This window comes from Mesoplodon densirostris, chromosome 16 (assembly GCF_025265405.1).
Source record: "Mesoplodon densirostris isolate mMesDen1 chromosome 16, mMesDen1 primary haplotype, whole genome shotgun sequence".
Classification (NCBI taxonomy): Eukaryota; Metazoa; Chordata; class Mammalia; order Artiodactyla; family Ziphiidae; genus Mesoplodon; species Mesoplodon densirostris.
Window position 1 is genome coordinate 74,624,529 of NC_082676.1, and position 19,027 is coordinate 74,643,555.

The window sequence follows — 19,027 nt, forward strand, 5'->3', positions numbered from 1 at the left end:
CAAATTACCACTGGTATTTTTCACAGAACAAGAACAAAAAATTTCATAATTTTTATGGAAACCCAAAAGACCCTGAATAGGCAAAGCAATTTTGAGAAAGAAAAATGGAGCTGGAGGAATCAGGCTCCCAGACTTCAGACTATACTACAAAGCTACAGTAATCAAGACAGTATGATATTGGCACAAAAACAGAACTATAGATCAGTAGAACAGAATATAAAGCCCAGTGGTAAACCCACACACATATGGTCACCTTATCTTTGATAAAGGAGGCAAGAATATACAGTGGAGAAAAGACAGTCTCTTCAATAAGTGGTGCTGGGACAACTGGACAGCTACATGTAAAAGAATGAAATTAGAACACTCCATAACACCGTACACAAAAATAAACTCAAAATGCATTAGAGACCTAAATGTAAGATCAGACACTAAAAAATGCTTAGAGGAAAACATATTCAGAACACTGTATGACATACAACACAGCAAGTTCCTTTTTGACCCACCTCCTAGAGAATTGGAAGTAAAAACAAACAAAAAAGAAAACCCAAATAGGACCTAATGAAACTTAAAAGTTTTGCACAGCAAAGGCAACCATAAACACAATGAAAAGACAAAACTCAGGGCTTCCCTGGAGGCACAGTGGTTGAGAGTCCGCCTGCTGATGCAGGGGACATGGGTTCGTGCCCCGGTCTGGGAAGATCCCCATGCCATGGAGCAGCTGGGCCCATGAGCCATGGCCACTGGGCCTGTGCGTCCAGAGCCTGTGCTCCACAATGGGAGATGCCACAACAGCGAGAGGCCTGGGTACAGCAAACAAACAGACAAACAAACAAACAAAAAAGACAAAACTCAGAATAGGAGAAAATATTTGAAAATGAAGTGACTGACAGGGATTAATCTCCAAAATATGCAAACAGCTCATGCAGCTCAATATCAAAACAACAAACAACATAATCCAAAAATGGGCAAAAGACCTAAATAGACATTTCTCCAAAGAAGATATACAGATTGCCAACAAGCACATGAAAGGATGCTCAACATCACTAATCATTAGAGAAATGCAAGTCAAAACTACAGTGAGGTATCAACTCACACTGGTAAGAATGGCCATCATCAAAAAATCTACAAACAATAAATGCTGGAGAGTTGTGGAGAAAAGGAAACCCTCTTTCACTGTTGATGGGAATGTAAATTGGTAGAGCCGCTAAGGAGAACAGTATGGAGGTTCCTTAAAAAACTAAAAATAGAACTAGCATACAACACAGCAATCCCACTACTGGGCATATACCCCGAGAAAACCATAATTCAAAAAGAGTCATGTATCCCAATGTTCATTGAAGCACTATTTACAATAGCCGGGACCTGGAAGCAACCTAAGTTTCCATCAACAGATGAATTGATAAAGAAGATATGGCACATATATAAAATGGAATATTACTTGGCCATAAAAGGAAATGAAAATGAGTTATTTGTAGTGAGGTGGATGGACCTAGATTCTGTCAGACTGAGTGAAGTAAGTCAGAAAGAGAAAAACAAATACCAGATGCTAACACATATATATGGAATCTAAAAAAAATTGTTCCTGATGTACCTAGGGGCAGGACAAGAATAAAGACTCAGATGTAGAGAATGGACTTGAGGACATGGGGAGGGGGAAGGGTAAGCTGGGACTAAGTGAGAGAGTGGCATGGACATATATACCCTAACAAATATAAAATAAATAGCTAGTGGGAAGCAGCTGCATAGCACAGGGACATCAGCTTGGTGCTTTGTGTCCCCTTAGAGAGGTGTGATAGGGAGGGTAGGAGGGAGATGCAAGAGGGAGGAGATATGGGGTATATGTTTATGTATAGCTCATTCAGTATGTTATAAAGTAGAAACTAACACACCATTGTAAAGCAATGATACTCCAATAAAGATGTTAAAAAAAAAAACATTTTGGGAGATATACCATGTTAGTGGATTGGAAGAATCAATATTGTGAAAATGACTATACTACCCAAAGCAATCTACACATTCAATGAAATCCCTCTCAAATTACCAATGACATTTTTTACAGAACTAGAACAAAAAATCTTAAAATTTGTATGGAAACATAAAAGACTCTGAATAGTCAAAGAAATAGCCAAACCAATCTTTTCTGAGGGGAAAAAAACAGAGGTGGAAGAATCAGACTCCCTGAGTCCAAATTAAATTACAAAGCTACAGTCATCAAGACAATATGGTACTGGCACAAAAACTGAAATATAGATCAGTGGAACAGGATGGAAAGTCCAGAGATAAACCCACACACCTATGGTCAACTAATCTATGACAAAGGAGGCAAGGATATACAATGGAGAAAAGACAGTCTCTTCAGTAAGTGGTGCTGGGAAAACTGGACAGCTACATGTAAAAGAATGAACTTATAACATTCCCTAACACCATACACAAAAATAAACTGAAAATTGATTACAGACCCAAATATAAGGCCAGATGCTATAAAACTCTTAGAGAAAAACATAAGAAAAACACTGACATAAATCACAGCAAGATCTTTTTTGACCCACCTCCTAGAGTAATGGAAATAAAAACAGAGAAAAAAAATGGAACCTAATGATACCTAAAAGTTTTTGCACAACAAAGGAAACTATAAACAAGATGAAAAGACAACCCTCAGATTGGGAGAAAATATTTGCAAACGAATTAATGGACAAAGATTAATCTCCAAAATATACAAGCATTTCATGCAGCTCAATATTAAAAAATATTAAAAAAACAAACAACCCAATCCAAAAATGGGCAGAAGACATTTAGCCAAAGAAGACCTACAGATGGCCAAGAAGCACATTAAAAAGTGCTCAACATCACTAATTATTAGAGAAATGCAAATCAAATCTACAAAGTGGTGGTATCACCTCACACCAGTTAGAATGGGCATCATCAGAAAATCTACAAACAACAAATGCTGGAGAGGGTATGGAGAGAAAGGAACCCTCTTGCACTGTTGGTGGGAATGTAAATTGATACAGCCACTATGGAGAACAGTATGGAGTTTCCTTACAAAACTAAAAATAGAATTACCATATGACCCAGCAATCCCACTACTGAGCATATACCTAGAGAAAACCATAATTCAAAAAGCCACAGGCACCCCAATGTTCATTGCAGCACTATTTACAATAGCCAGGTCATTGAAGCAACCTAAATGCCCATTGACAGACAAGTAGATAAAGAAGATGTGGTACATATATACAACGGAATACTACTCAGCCATAAAAAGGAACGAAACTGGATCATTTGTAGAGACATGGATGGACCTAGAGACTGTCATACTGAGTGAAGTAAGTCAGAAAGAGAAAAACAAATATTGTATATTAACTCAAGGCATTCTGAAATGCCTTGTGATGCTAAATTTTTCACTTATATACAAAGAAGAAAGACTAGGGAGCTAATATAGGCTTCCGGAGCTGTTTTGCAAATCAATTTTATTCCTGCCAAGTCTTTGCCTGGAGAAGAAATTCTTGGAACTCCATGTGGGACAAGACAAGGAAAGTCAACTGAGGGGCTACTGCACTGTGAACTTCAGTGTCAGAATGAGGACAGTATCATGGCATGTTGTGAAGGTCATCCACCCATAGGTTGTCCCAGCACCCATTTATTTCATTAAAAAGAAGCAAGTTATTATGCCAAGTTTTCTATTGTTGCACTAGGGGGACAGGATTATTGGCTGGTATGTGAGCTTCACAAACAGAACTGCAATTAATCCCCTTGCTTTTCAGTTTCCACTTTTCATCCCCCATCTCTGTCACACTTACACACTAGACACCCAGAGCCCCCTGATGCATCCCATGATATGACTTGCTCCTGCTGTCAGCAGTCTCACCAAGACTACCTGCAGAGGCAGTTTTCTTTTCATTTTCCTCCTGTCAACATGATCTCTTACATTTTGTTTCTTTCATAAATTTCTTGAGGTTTCTCTGCTGTTTGTGCCTCTCATTTTCCTTTGCTTTGTTGTCATAAGTGTTATGTATTTTTGGATTTCTATACGTTAATTTCAGTGGGGTCTTAGTTTTGATAAGAGTGTTTTGAACCAAAAGCCCAATATACCATCATTTAAAACATGTTTGAAAAATGGTTCTCTAAAGACACAGCCTTAATACAGTGCAGTCCAATAGAACTTTGCTGTGATGATAGAAATGTTACAGATCTGTGTGGTTCCATAAAGTAGCACATGTAGCCATAGAGTAATGGGAGTGTGGCAGTGTAAGTGAGAAACTGGAATTTTACCTTTATTTAATTTTAATTAACTTGAATGGCCACACTTGGCTAGTGGCTGCCATATTGGCTAGTTCAGCTTTAATGTTTGCATGAGTTTACTACTCTGATAAAGAGATGTAGTGTGGTATTTTTCTAAAAGTCGAGATATAACCATATGTATAACCTTAATGAACAATGTAAAATATATTTGGAATTGCCCTGGTTATCTAGTTGTGTATGTGATACCAAACATAAAATCAAAATTTAAAAAATCAAAATATATGAACTATATATGAACCCTGTGATTGAAGATGTACGAAATCCTCCTATGTATATGCAGATACCTGCCACCGTGTAGCTATAACCTGTTTTGAGATATTGAATACTGTCAATAAACTGATCCTACACAGTATGAAAAAGAGATTACACCTTAGGCTTAGTAATAAGACCACTTATATTTGAATCCTGTATCTGCTACTTGCTTGCCATGTAAGTGGCAAGTTATTTAACTTTTTCTTGTGCATCAGTGTACTAAATTACAAAATGGGTATAAAGATGCACATAAGATTGGTTTGTGGATTAAAGGAGTTGAATGAATACTTCGAAAGTGCCTGATACATGTTGAGCACTCAGATGAATATGCACTATTATTATTATTATTATTTTCATCTGATGGTGCAGGGAGTGTTAACTAAGAAGATGAGTAGGTAGAAGAAGATTCATTTGCTGGATAATTTTGGCAAGTTTGTTTGAGTTTTGTTTATAACAATAAATTTTCATCCTAGTGAGGATTATGGTTATTATGAGCCTTTCATTTTGAAGTAAGTGCTACTTAAGTCATAGTTTGTTGTCTTCTATCATTTCAAGTGGTTTTCTGTGTTCTTCCAGGCAGTGTTGGGAATGTAGGGAGAAAAGACAGAGTGGTTTGCTCAGAAGATAGGATCATGAGTATCTAGAGAAAAAAGAAAGTAATCATTTAGGACCAGATACGAGCCCCTTTTACTACTTGCTTATGAAATCTTGTCCATAGTTTTACATTTTATTTTAACCCAGAGAGAAAAATATTTCCTTAATGAGAAGGTCAAAATGGTTTTAGCAAAATGTTGATGAATCTTTGATATTTTCATTAATCCCTAGAGTTTACTGGTATGCCATTCCACATTTGTCGATTTGCCAGTTAATACACTAATTGATCGACAAACACAATAGTCAATAGTGAACAGCACTATTTGCTATCTTATTAACACATTATTTCCATACTTAATCTAAAATACCAAAGTGAAATGTAAGTACTCAAGATTTACCCTCAAGCCCTTGGAGTTTCTGACCCAGGACTCTGTGCTATCTCAACAGGAGTTTAGTAACTAAATCCTAGCTCCATGGCAGCAGCTTTGTACACAATCCAGGAACACTGAATATTCTTTGAAAATGTCTTTAAAAACTGTAGATAGGAAAATAATGAGTTAGAGAAGTTTCTGAGAGACAAAAAGCCACTTCAGAAGTGAGACAGCCTAGTTTAAAATATTTTTAATTAAAAAAAACCCACAACTCTAAAAAGCATATGTCTGCTCAAATGCCATTTGTTAGCGTGATTTCTGGCAAAGACCTAATCCTGCTTCATGTACATGTTTGGAGTTTGTGTTAGTTTTCCAAAGGCAGAGTTTAACCGCAGCAAGAGATTACATCTTGCAGTCCAATTTGCATTCATTAGAATGCAATTCTTAAAATGGTGGTAAGGGGGGATGTTTCACTGAGATCATCTCAGTTGCCCATGATTTCATGTTCCTACAAACATAATCTGTGTCTTTCTGGGAAAATGGAAATGAAAGAGGATAGATGACTCTCAGTCAGTCCATGTGACTTCTGGATGAAGATCTGTGAAATATTTACACCTGAATTTCCCACAACTGGCCTTGCCACACCTGTCTCCCCTCCACCCAGATTGAGCATGTGTACCACCTGATGTAGCTGTTGTCATAGTGATGATCCTTGTTTGTTAAATAAATGAAATGAATAGCTACAGAAAAACTAGACAATGTAAACTGTACATGTATAGATAAGTTATTTCCTTTCAAATGCCAAATGCCCTATCTCTCCTTCTCTTGCTTTTGTGCTCTCTCTAATTATAGACATTCATGTAGTTTTCACTGAGGATTTTACTTAACAAACATTTGGACTGTGTACTGGGTGCAAAACATAATGAAAATATGACAAGCAAGTAAATAATACATATGGATAAGAAGAAAAAAGAGAGGTGATGGTGGTGGTGGTGGTCCTTGGTAAAAATGACCACAGAATGAAGTTCTAGAAGCCAAAGTATTTTTCAACATAACACATGATAGTAAAGTCTAATTCAATAGATTCAGGTCATATCCTAGAGGACAAAGTTGTAGAAAATTATATATACTGGGAATCCAAAATTGAAAAGTTGGTTAAAAAATTAAATGACTTTGGTGTTTTTAAGCCAACTGCCCTGGGCCACTTCTGTGTTGAGAGTGAATTAAATACTTGAAACAGCACTAATTTTGTAAAATAACTACACTCTCTCAGATTCCTCACTGCCATTACTGTAGGTCAGTCACAGTCATCTCTTGTCTGGGCAAAGCAGTTTCCTAAATAGCCTCCTTGACCACAGTTTGGCCACCTCCATTGAGAAGGTCCATTACACAAAGCATGATTTTTCTAAGATGTTAATCTGATGAGGTGGCTTCCCTGATCAATATTCTTAGTGGTGCTCAACAATCTTAAAGTCTACATTCTCTAATATGGCTTATATGTTTTAACACTGTTAACTTGTGACTGCTGTGTTTTGTCATGATTGAAGTCTGAAAAAGAGTCTTTTGACCTGATATCATGGCAAAGCTCAAGGATCACCTTTCACTCTGCAATGAAACCTTCCCTAATTCACTTTTATAATTGTCTAAAGCCTATTTTCACCCTCACCCTTATGCTGCATAGATTTCAATCTCAGCACCTGTTAACATCTTATTGCACCCAAATTCTTGTTTTCATGTCTGTCTCCCACAAGAATGGGGTGTCGTTTTGGTCAAGGACCTCAAATTATTTTATTTTAGCACACAGTAAGCAGGATAAATGTTTATGAAATGAATGAGTGAGTGAATAATTGAATGGATGAATGAATGTGGCAGATCTTCAGGTTAATACTTTAGTACCTACAGTTGAATATAGCTACAATCATGGACTACAATATGGATGCAAGCAAGGTCAGTGAAACTGTTGTTTAAAGGTGTCTGTAATATCAGGGTATGCTCAATGAAGTATAATCCACAGAAATTTTGAACTAAGACAATGGTCAACAGGAAAGAATGTGACAATTTTCTTTTAAAATCACAGATTAAGACAGATCTTAAATGCTCCACTACTTAAAAGCTTCATTAGGCCCATTCTTTTACTTGTATTAGCTTATTTATGTGTACAGAATATTAAATAAAGTCGAGGACATGCCTAGAGTTTTATAAATAGGGGCTATGGGACTCATACATATTCAATAAAGCCTATGAAAAAGTTTTGCTTCTATGTCGTTGTTAACCTTGAGATAAGTTAATAGAATCTCTCATCCTAGAGCCACTTACTTAAACATTTCCATTTAAAATAATATGTTTGGGGCAGTTATTCATATAACAGTACTTAAGAAATATATTCAAAGGCAAGAAAACATTTTTGTGGGTGAGCACATTTACACTCCAAATTATTATAGTCATTGGTACCTCCCTGTGGGATTTGCATACATGTGGATACTGGGGAAGTGGTCAAGTTCCTTAATACCTACGGCTTGATATTTGAGGATTTTAATGTTCTTGTCAGCCTTTCTTTAAAGGGAGGTGATGTGGGATTCACCACACTCAAAAAGTCAGTTCTAGTCATTGGTACTGGGAGGGAACAAAAGAAAAATAGAAAAGGCTCTTTAAACAGGTCTGGCTGTCATAATATCATCCTTGGTGCTTCTTGTTGTCTGAGAGCAGCTGTTGGCACCTTTCAACCAAAGCAATGAACTCAAGACCTTCTACCTAGATTTTGCCAAGCTCTGTGATTTGATGACAGTTCCAAAATAAGGCAATGGCATCCCAATTCTTTAGAAAAGGTAACTTCTTAATTCATGAGAATCCTGTTCTCCTTCAGAATACTACCTAAGAAGGAGGAAATACTTACTAACACCAAAAGGGAGAATTGAGAGATAAGATGTCTCTATTTCCATACTCATTTTTCCTGATTATTTTCCCTGAAAAACTATTATGATCATATCCATAAAGAATCATAAAATCGTGGTCAACTCAAGTAGAGAAATAAACAAACCTCTCAAAATGCCTTTTGCAACAATGGGCAGGGATGTCAGTCTTCTCAGCCATTTAATATCCTCCCAGCTGATAGATGGGTCTATTGCTTTAGCCACATATGCAGCAAGTCCACTGTTGTCTCCAAAATTTTCCTTGGGAGAAAATGCTAAATCATTGGTTTCAAAATTTTTCATTCTGAAATAAAGAATTACATAAAATGAGATATTTCCCAAAGTTAAAGATATCTTTACAATGACTCATTCAATGAAAAAAAAAAAAAAAAAAAACAGGGTTCCCTTTTCAAATCAATGGGCTGTTCACTCTTCAACCATCTACAGCTTGATTGCATTTACATTTTCCATGTTTTGGTGGAGGATTCCAGGCTAAATGTGACAATTGAGTGGACTTAATTGGTCACTTAAAGTTTATTTTATATCTTAGGTTTTTTACATAAATAAATCAGTTTAAAGGAGAAATGTTTGGTCAAGTTTAAATATCTCTACCTTTTTAATCCAGTTTATGAATATAAACAATAAATTTGATGCTATTTTCAGCCAGCAATGCATACTAATCATAAAGATGAACACTTGCTTGACGCATCACAATTTACAAAGGGCATTCATATAGCCACAATTTTAAAAGCTTTTGGAAAATAAAATTAATACTCTATAATTCCTATTTTATGTAGAAAATAAAACCAAAGCTGCAGAATGAGATGCCCCCAAGTATAAAACTATCTAAGGCAGCATTTGAGTTCCAAACTTGGTCTCTTGACTCCTAATTAAATTTTCTTCACTCAGATCTCAATTGCATTCTGGTAATTGCATTTGACTTCAGAAATCTTTCAAAGTCCTTGTGGAAAATTCTAGAGGAGACTGGAACTGCAGTAACATGTGTTAACAACTTCTGTCTGTTGTCGCTGTAGACTCTTTTCCCTGTCCTACTATTAGTGTGGTGGTGGTGGTTGTGGGCATAGGGAGAATTGGGAAGTGTTTCCCAGCAAATGAGTTGTCAGTTCTTGCTTTTCCCTCTGCCATTTAGTTGCTTTCTCTGAGGCTCTCTGCCTGCTGATTAAGACTCCCCAATCTTCCAGACAATCCTGACCAAGACATGAGTTTTCCAATTATCAAGACCTTCCTTACTTTGCCTGTGATGTGATGGTTAGCTTTGTCAGCTTGACTGGGCTAAGGGATGCCTAGGTAACTGGGTAGAACATTATTTCTGGGTGTGTCTGTGAGATTAGCATGTAAATCTGTAGATTGAGGAAAGATGTGGGTGGGCATCTTCCAATCTGTTGAGACCCCAAGTAGAACAAAAAGGTGGAGGAAGGACAAATTCATTCTCTCAGTTTGAGCTGGGACGTCCATCATCTCCTGCTCTTGCACATTGGAGCTATTGGTTGTTAAACCTTCTGGCTTGACCAGGACTTACACTATGGGCTCCCAGTTCTTGGGCCTTCACACTCAGACTGGGACTTATACCATTGGCTCCCCTGGTTCTCAGGCCTTTGGATTTGGACTTGTACTACTCTGGTTTTCCTGGGCCTCCAGCTTGTAGATAGCAGATTTTTGGATTTCTTAGCCTCCATAATTGTGTGAGCCAATCCCTCATACTAAATCTTTCTATAGATATAGATACTGATATACAGATATGGATATCCCATTGGTTCTGTTTCTCTGGAGAGCCTGACTAATACATATGACTTTTTCTTGCTCTTGGAGCCTGAGTCACCATCTAGGCAGAGGACTCAACTTGTCAAGGGTGTTGATATATAAATACCCCAGCTGCTTCACACATAGACAGACTAACTCTGAGAAGTATTCTACAAGATCTCCCAGAGTTTCCCAGCAGTGTTAAACTTTAGTTGCCCATAGCTGTAGCTGTCTTGAAAACGTGTTCATTGTTCACTACCTCCCCTCCCTTGCACCTCTTCCCTACTCCTTTCATTTTCCAGAAGAACTATTTGTACTCAAAACAGTGCCTCTCACTCTGCTCCTAGAGGAACCCAAACTGAGTCACATCCCATTGAGTTGCTGCCTTCTCCTATGTCTAATTTTGTTAACCCAGCTTAGAACAGTATTTTTCTAATTCATCTGTAAGACTCTGCTACTGGCTTACTCTATACCTGACGTCTTTTCTCTTAGTCTAATACCCTGATATCTTGACTAGATTTTGGCAGTTCTCCAAGCTAGGGATAAAATCTTTCCTGCCTGCACCTCTGACCACTAACTGGATTGATGGCTATCTGGATACACAATGGCACCATCCATGTGACTTACCTGCCCTACAGACCCAAATCCAATTACCTACTTCATTTCTCTAAAAGGCTGACTTTGAATGATGACAATGATCTGGACTCACCTTGTTGTTATGCACATTATAAATTACCATGCTAGCCAATGTCTTCTTTGCATAAAAGTACAGCTGTATCTCTCGCTTAGTCATAGGTTTTTATTCCCTTCCACTGGCTCTGCCACTGAACACAGAAAGGATCTTGGAGCCAAGGCTATAACAATTTTTATATAAACTTAGAAGCACATAGGCACACTATTTTTAATTTTTTTAAGAGAATCATAAGACTTCAGGACTTCCCTGGCGGTCCCGCGGTTAAGACTCCATGCTTCCACTGCAGGAGGCATGGGTTCAATCCCTGGTTGGGAAATTAAGATCCCGCATGCTGCACTGTGCAGCCAAAAAAAAAAAAAAAAAAAAAAGAGAGAGAGAGTGAATCATAAGACTTCAATACAAAATTAGGTTTAATGCTTTTAGTGTGCTTTCAGATAAAATAGCTGGTTGTGTAGCTTGGGTGGCATCTATTAACATAAGGACATGAACATTCACATCCCAAGTAACTCTTTTCAACCACTGGCAAAGTTTTCTCAATAAGGATTGAATAGTTAGTCTAATAATTTCATTGACTCAGGTGGCCATTAAATATCACAGAAAATTCCAACTCCATGAGAGTCATACTGGTATCCATCTATTTGCTGAGTTTTGGTTTGGATTTTAGCTGAAATACTTGGAATTTTTTTTTTAATCAAACCACTTAGGGTTTTACATTTTATCACAGACTTTGGCCTTCTGTGGTCCTCCTAACTTTAATTAAGCTAACCTTCTGATCAATAAACATACCCTTACTATGGAGAGCTATTCCATTACTTAGAAATTATATTAAGTGATATTAAATGACAAACTTCTAAATAATATTGTTAATAAGAAAAAGGTCCAGTCTGTCTATCCTATAGCAAAACCAGGGGGAAAAAATAAAAGAATAATATCTGTATGTGTATATTCTCTGCATAGCACCCTACCCCCATCCCAAACAAGCTACAGTGTTTCAGCAGGGGTGGGGTGAAAGGGTGAAATGGATAGGAAAAAACAGAAACATGGATAAAATTATATAAATAACTGTTGTTATTCTTGGATGGTGAAATGCAGATCAACACTTGAATGAATGTTGCCTTACAGAAATTTCAGGGCACAATGAAGCCTTGTTGTTACTCTAAAACGTTGTTCAAAGCCAGAAGCCAAGAAAAAGTTTTCAGATATCTTGACAGAGACCCACGATGGAGTGTTTTACCCATGGCTCTGAAGGAAACCTCCATGAATGCTATTTTTATTAGAATTACGACATATACACAGAAAAACACTTAAAGCGGCTTCTGATAACCAAAGTACTCCATTTCATAAGGAAGGAAAAGAGCAACATCAAAATAATAACATGATTACTTGGGACTTAATTCTCCAAATCCCAATCTTTTTAATGACCCAAAGGCAAGGGATAGGATTTCTTCTTTGTAAGAGACTCATTGTGCCTTGAATGGCCCCCAAATATGCTTTTTAATCTAATATAAAAATGATCTTAGTTTTTAGTAAGTTAGTATTATACAAAGGTAACAACTACTAAAGAACGTTAACTTTATTAAATAACCAGTTGTAACGTTGATAAAGATGACTATTACTGAGAAATATACAATATTTTGCATTATAAGTATTGATAACATGACATTAAAGATATAAAGATAAAGCCATATGTCTCCACTCTGGGAAACAAACTATAAAATAACAAACGGTATAACACACAGTATCAACACAACATGAAAGGGAGACATTCATAATACATTATAGAAATTGGTGCATGGAACACTAGCGTTTAATTCTGTGGTTAGGAAAACATTTCTATTGATTGCATAGCCCTGCTAATTTCTTCTTCAGTGTGGCTGGGCAATTGGCAGAAAGGTTCAGGGCAAGGATTTTAAGTATGAGCCCAAACCCTCGTTCAACTTCTTACTGATCTTGTTTTATTGGGTAAATCTCTTATGATTTAGCACATTTTTATTGACTGATTCAACATTACTTATTTAGCACCTACTATGTGCCAGTGTTTTAGTAAAATGGTCAAAAATGCCTGCCACCTAGGGTTGATATTCTAACAAGGGAGACAGAAACTAAACAAGGAACATAATAAGTAATTTATGAAGCATGTTAGAATATAAGTGCTATACAAAATAAAGAAAAAAGAAGAGCAGAATAAGAGGAATGCGATCTGGTAGATGCTTAACTTGAAAGTTTAAATATGGTAAACATGGTCTCAATGAGAAGATACCTTGTAGAGGAAATTGGCAGATCTGTGTTATTGTAGTTGTGTCCTGTTGCTGCTATAACACACACACACACACACCTAGAGGCTTTAAAGTGACACAAATTTATCATATTACAGTTCTGGAGGTCAGAAGTCCAAAATGTATCTCATTGGACTAAACTCAAGGTGTTGATAGGGCTGTTTTCCTTCCAGAAGCTGTAGGGGAGAATCCGTTTCCTTTCTTTGTCTAGCTTCTAGAAACCACCTACAGTCCCTGATTCCCCACACTATCACTCATATCTCTGCTTCTCTCATTGCATCTCCTTCTCTGACTCTGACCCTCCTGCTTTGCTCTTATAAGAATGCTTTCCATTGCTGTGATAATCCAGAACAATTATCCCATCTTGAGGTCCTTAACTTAATCACGTCTGCAAAGTCCATTTTGCCAGGTAAAGTATTAATAACATATTCACAGTTTCCAGGGATCAAAACATGGACATCTTTGGGAGGTCATTATTCTGTTTAATATTATGTGAATTATGCTGTGGACGTTTTCCTAACCAAATCATTTAGAGGCTGTTGGGTCATGTACAAAGTCCTCCTTCGAATCCTTTTCTCCCCTCCACCTCCACAACCCAAGATCCTCACACATATTGTGTCTCTATTCTGATCTCTACTGTTTATTTTTTTATTTTTGTTTCCCAACATAAAGACATGTAGAGTCACCTCTGATGTCAAAATGTAAAGGAAGTGAAGTTAGTCATCACTGATTTGAGGAAAGATCTTTACAAGCAGAGGGAAGAGTCAATTTTGAGGCTCTAAGGGGCAGGTATGTTTGGCATGTTGGAAGAACAGTAGGAAAGCCAGAGGTTCTAGGAAGAGTGAATGAAGTTGACGGTGCTGGGCAGTGAGGTCAGAGAAGCAAGGGGGACACTCACTGGCTACTTTTATCCAGAGAGACCGGGGAAGACAGTGCAGACTGGTCTCTTTTTGTGGGCTGTGCTCTGGCTGTTGTGATGAATACATCATTTCAGGGCATAAGGAAGCATGTCCCTGGGCAAATCATCAAAAGTGTAAGTGTTATGATTTACCTTGATCTTAGTCGATGATTTGAAATTTCTTTTCTTTTAACTGCCTTGGTGCTGCACTGAAGAGCCAAATCTTAACCCGGGGTAAATGAGCCACCTCTGTGGGGCATGGAGATGGATGAAGGTCCCTGTCTCAGAGCCTCAGGAACCAGTCTGGTGAATTGGCTTCAATCCTCTCCTCTGCCAAGAGCAGATGAGTATTCACTTTACTCCCCCTGAGTTTCGGGGACCTCTGGGCCACTTATACTGCACACATACGTGTGTTTTGCATATGGACCAAGCAGAGATTACCAAACTCCTGAACTCTGGCTGGTCCCAGACACCAGGAGTCAGGTCCCGCCCCCTCCCCTCCAGGCAGAGGAAGCCGTGAGGGTTGGAAGGAGCCGCCGCTTTACAGACTCATTCTCCTCTGGATTTCCTGCCTCCCTTGCCTGCCAAACCTCATTCTGAACAGCCCGGCTTCACCTTCTATGAGTCAGGTCAGTTGAGGAAAGAAACCTGATTTCATATCAGGCTGTAACAGATGAGCTTTTTGGTAGCATGTGGCTTCCAGCGGAAGCCTGGGCCTCCCATCATGTGCTCTGCCTTCACTGCTGAATGTGGGCCCCAGGGTGCTGCCCCCTTCAAGCCCACAGGGACAAACAGGGCCAGTGTATGCACTGGGGGCCAGGGCACCAGCAAGGGGTGTTTCCTGTGTTCCCCGTAGCCTGGATGTGTGGCTCATTATTTGATCATCTTCAGACGGGAGATGTGACAAGCTGGGGAGCCGTGGCCACTCCTGTGCACATCGACAGCTGAAAAGGGCCTTTGTCTCCCAGTCCCTCACGTCATCTGGGCAGGAGCCTGGGAGCAAAAAGGGGGAAAAAGCAAAACAGCCTTCCCATTCCTGGCTAAATGGCCCTGGCACTCAGGAGCAAGAGATACTGGCCAGAATTAACACGTGTCATCCCCCATCTAAGTAGATACTGCTCTGAAACACTTTTTTATTATCCAGAGCAAGAAACTGTTTCCTAATCTTAAAGAAAACTTACTGTACTAGTTATTATTGTTGTTGTTGCTAGTAGAAGTGGTAAGAGGAGGAGGAAAAGGAATAGTAAATTCCTTTTTAAATGGCCGAAGCGAAACAATGAGGGACACTTCCTGTCAGAAGCCGAAATACTCGGAAACTAATTATTTCAGAAAGTCTACAAATGAAGGCAACCAAAATAGAGAAATAATGTGAATAGAGGTTTCATATTAAGGAAATTTGAAACCATCTACTTTCTGACGAATTTGGCAAGAAGTAGGAATATGTCAGGGACGTTTGTTTTTGTTTTTGTTCTCTTAGAAAGACAGGATGTTTGGGCAACTCAGTGTTGGGATGCGTGGAGCGGGGTGATTGACAGCTGTCAGGGGGAGCACTTTGCCATTGGGCCATTGACGGTATCCCATACAGAAATAATATCTTAAACTTACCTGGAAGTGTCACGGAGATAACATCACACAGCTCATTTACATATGGTTTAACAGCAAGATTTTATGCATAGTAGCTTATACTTAAATAAGTATACACACAGCAGAGCTATATGACAGTTATGTGACACTTACATAAGACTATGGACTTATGTGATGCATGAGAGACATCCCATTCTCTAATACATATGGAGTTCCTGGCTTCCAACAATCTTATTGTCCTTATGTGGAATGCTGATTTGATTTTGAATCTTTTAGATTTTGGATCTTTCAAAAGGATTAACTTTATATGTAGACAAAATAAGCAACAGTCCGTGTGAAGTGAGGTCTAGGATTCCAAAGAAGGCATCCTTCATTTCCTGTACTCTGATGGATGCTTTGAAATCCCATCATCAAAATGTCCTCCATGAAAACTAAGATTTGGGTTCCTGGTCAAATAGTTTTAGCCCTATGAAAAACATAAGGGCAGATTTTGGTGGGAACTGAGGGAAGGTAAAAACGAAGGGGAGGGGAGATCGGAGGTTGGGGCTCTTTCTCAGTAAACTCCATTGAGTTTCTAGTTTTAACTCAAGATGATTCTAATCTTTTACAGGGAAAAGGACAACAATTCCCTGCCGATGGATGGGCTCACAGTTCAGTTTTAGATTACTAGATACATTGCTTTAGCTAAGATGAATGAATGAGTAAATGGATGAAAGAATGAATGAACCAGTGAATAAGTTAATGAATCTTGATCCATGGGTGAACCACAACAAAAGAGGAATATTGCTGAAAGAAGGAGTAGTAGATGAAGGAGCAAGTGTGTGGCTTCTTTTGTCTCCATTCTTTTAGCTTTCTTCAATCTTCCTTGCCAGAGTTGTTCCAAATACAATAAAAATAAAATTAAAAGGGGGCTTTTTTATTTCAGCAGACAAAGAAATAGGGTATTAGGATCAAAATAACAAGCTGTTGTTTAGGTTAAATTAAATATCTTCTGTCTATATGGCAATTCATCTTACTCAAAGCCCTTAATGCACTCTGAGACATAATTTTTTTTGACTTTTACAAGTATACAGCAATTCCTGTCTCTGTTTTTATAGCTCAAGTACGTGACACCCATATAAGGGGTGTGATTTGCTGAGGATTATGTGGATATTTGACAATGGCACAATCTCTAGAACCCAGACCTTATCATCCCTAGACAAATCCCAGTCAACCATACTTTGGGACCAACATTTTGTGAAGATCTGATTCCCCAGGGCACCCACATAGAAACTGGAGAAAGTCTTTGCAGCTGGATCATGACAAGAGCAGAGAGAATTAGAAAACCAGCTCAGGGACCCAGTGATCAGAGGCCCATGGTTACCTGAGTTGAGGTGGCAGTTTGAACCTGTTACGCACATCATCGAAGCGGTTGCCCAAGTAAGGTGTGTCCACCGTCACAAATATGGCCTTGTAGCCCATGCACTCAGCCCGCCGCACCAGCTTCTTGGTAACCTCATGGTCCTTGTAGATGTACAGCTGCAGCCAGCGAAGTGCATCAGGACCAGCTTCTGCCACTTCTTCAATTGAGGAGGTGGCCCAGGAGCTCAGCATCATGCCTGTTCCCAGTGACCTGCAAGCTTAGGAAGAAAGGAGAAGATCAAGGTCAGTCTGGCATTTTCCCTACTCCAAAGTCTTCAAGTTATGGTTCCAGGGGTAAAGCCATCTACAAGGGCAATTTGGAAATAAGAAGTTAAGTCTTTAAAAGTAAGAAATATGCATTTCATTCCACACTCTGTGAACTGATCTTGAAGACAAAAATGACTCAAATAGCCAAAGATGTGCTATGTATTCGGATAAAAAAATTGGGAGCATCTTGAATCTCCAACTTTAGGGGATTAGATAACCTATAGTTCATAAATAAAATGAAATATACACACCCATGAAAAGTAATATTTTTGTGATGGTTAATTTTATGTGTCAGCTTGGCTAAGCAATCGTTCCCAGATATTTGCTCAAACATGTCCAGGATGTTGCTATGAAGATATATTTTTAAAGGAGTTTAGCATTTAAATCAGTGGACTTTAACTAAAGCAGATTACTCTCCATAATGTGAATGGGCCTCATCTAATAAGTTGAAGGCCTTAAGAAAAAGACTGACTGTTTTTGAGGAAGAGGGAATTCTGTCAGCAGACTGCCTGCAGACTCAACACCAACTCAGCTCTTCCTGGGTCTCTAACGTGTCAGCCATAGATTTTGTACTTACCAGTCTTTACAATTGTATGAGCCGATTCCTTAAATCTCTCTCTCTCTCTCTCTCTCTCTCTCTCTCTCTCTCTCTCTCTCTCTCTCTGTCTCACAATCCCTCTTTCATTCCACCCCTCTTCTTTTTCTGACTATGACAATTACTAAAGAATGACATTGACAGACATAGACAGTTTTTCAAGGTATATTAAGAAAGCAGGGAATTCCCTGGCAGTCCAGTGGTTAGTACTCTGTGCTCTCACTGCTGGGGCCCAGGTTCAATCCCTGGTCGGAGAACTAAGATTCACATGGCACAGCCCCCACCCCACCCCCAAAAAAAAGAAGAAGGAAAGAAAAAAGCCTCCAAAATAACATATATAACATGATTTGTACAAATGTGATTACTGGTGTATGAACATAAACAAACTAATTGTTAATGATAGGTGGGAGAGTTTAATTTTTCTTCCATTTTAACTTTTTAAATTTTATCTTTTAAGCTTTTGTTAAAGGTGCATCTACCATTTACATTGTCTTTTAAAATTTATACAATTCATGTTAGACATTGCAAACAGACAACAGTTACCTCACAATCTTTTAAACAAGATATCAAAAAATGAGCAAATAAAAGAAAAATTAGATAAAATCATGTAACTTATTGTCTTAGAGAACTTGAAAGAACATGGGTGATAGGCTTTTTTCCAAAAATAGGTAGTCAAATTGGGGTCAGCTTTAGTGCAGGAGAAACTGATAAAATGTTTGTATGCCAAATGCCAAACATACCAAGAGATAAATAATAAATATATAAAACTGACTGTGTGACCCTGGGTCATTCAACTTACCTGTGTCCCTGCCATATATCAAATGTGAGTAAAAGTCATCCAAGTGACACTTACAGGGTGATGATAAGAATCAGGTGACATGCTGTTTACAAAGCTACTCTGAGAGGTTAAAATGCTTTCATGCTTCTCGAACTTTAGCAGGCAACCAAATCCCCTGGAGTATTTGTGAAAACACAGGTTGTGAAAAACACCCCCAGAGTTTCGGATTCAGTCGGTCTGAGATGGGGCCCAAGAAATTGCCTTTCTAACTAGCTTCCAGGCAGTACTGATGCTGCCAGTCCCTGGACCACACTTTGACATTTAAATAGCATTGTCATTTGATAGTAA

General features: G+C 38.4%; 1 protein-coding gene across 1 annotated transcript in view; it reads right to left on the reverse strand.

The window, feature by feature from the left end:
- HAO1 (hydroxyacid oxidase 1) overlaps nt 1-19,027 on the reverse strand; it is a 57,413-nt gene that overhangs the window by 14,889 nt on the left and 23,497 nt on the right. Inside the window, exons 3-4 of the mRNA XM_060078920.1 lie at nt 17,002-17,257; nt 8,554-8,729 (exon numbers count right to left, since the gene is read on the reverse strand). Of these exons, the coding sequence (XP_059934903.1) occupies nt 8,554-8,729; nt 17,002-17,257 (432 nt within the window). The remainder of the gene's footprint in view (nt 1-8,553; nt 8,730-17,001; nt 17,258-19,027) is intronic.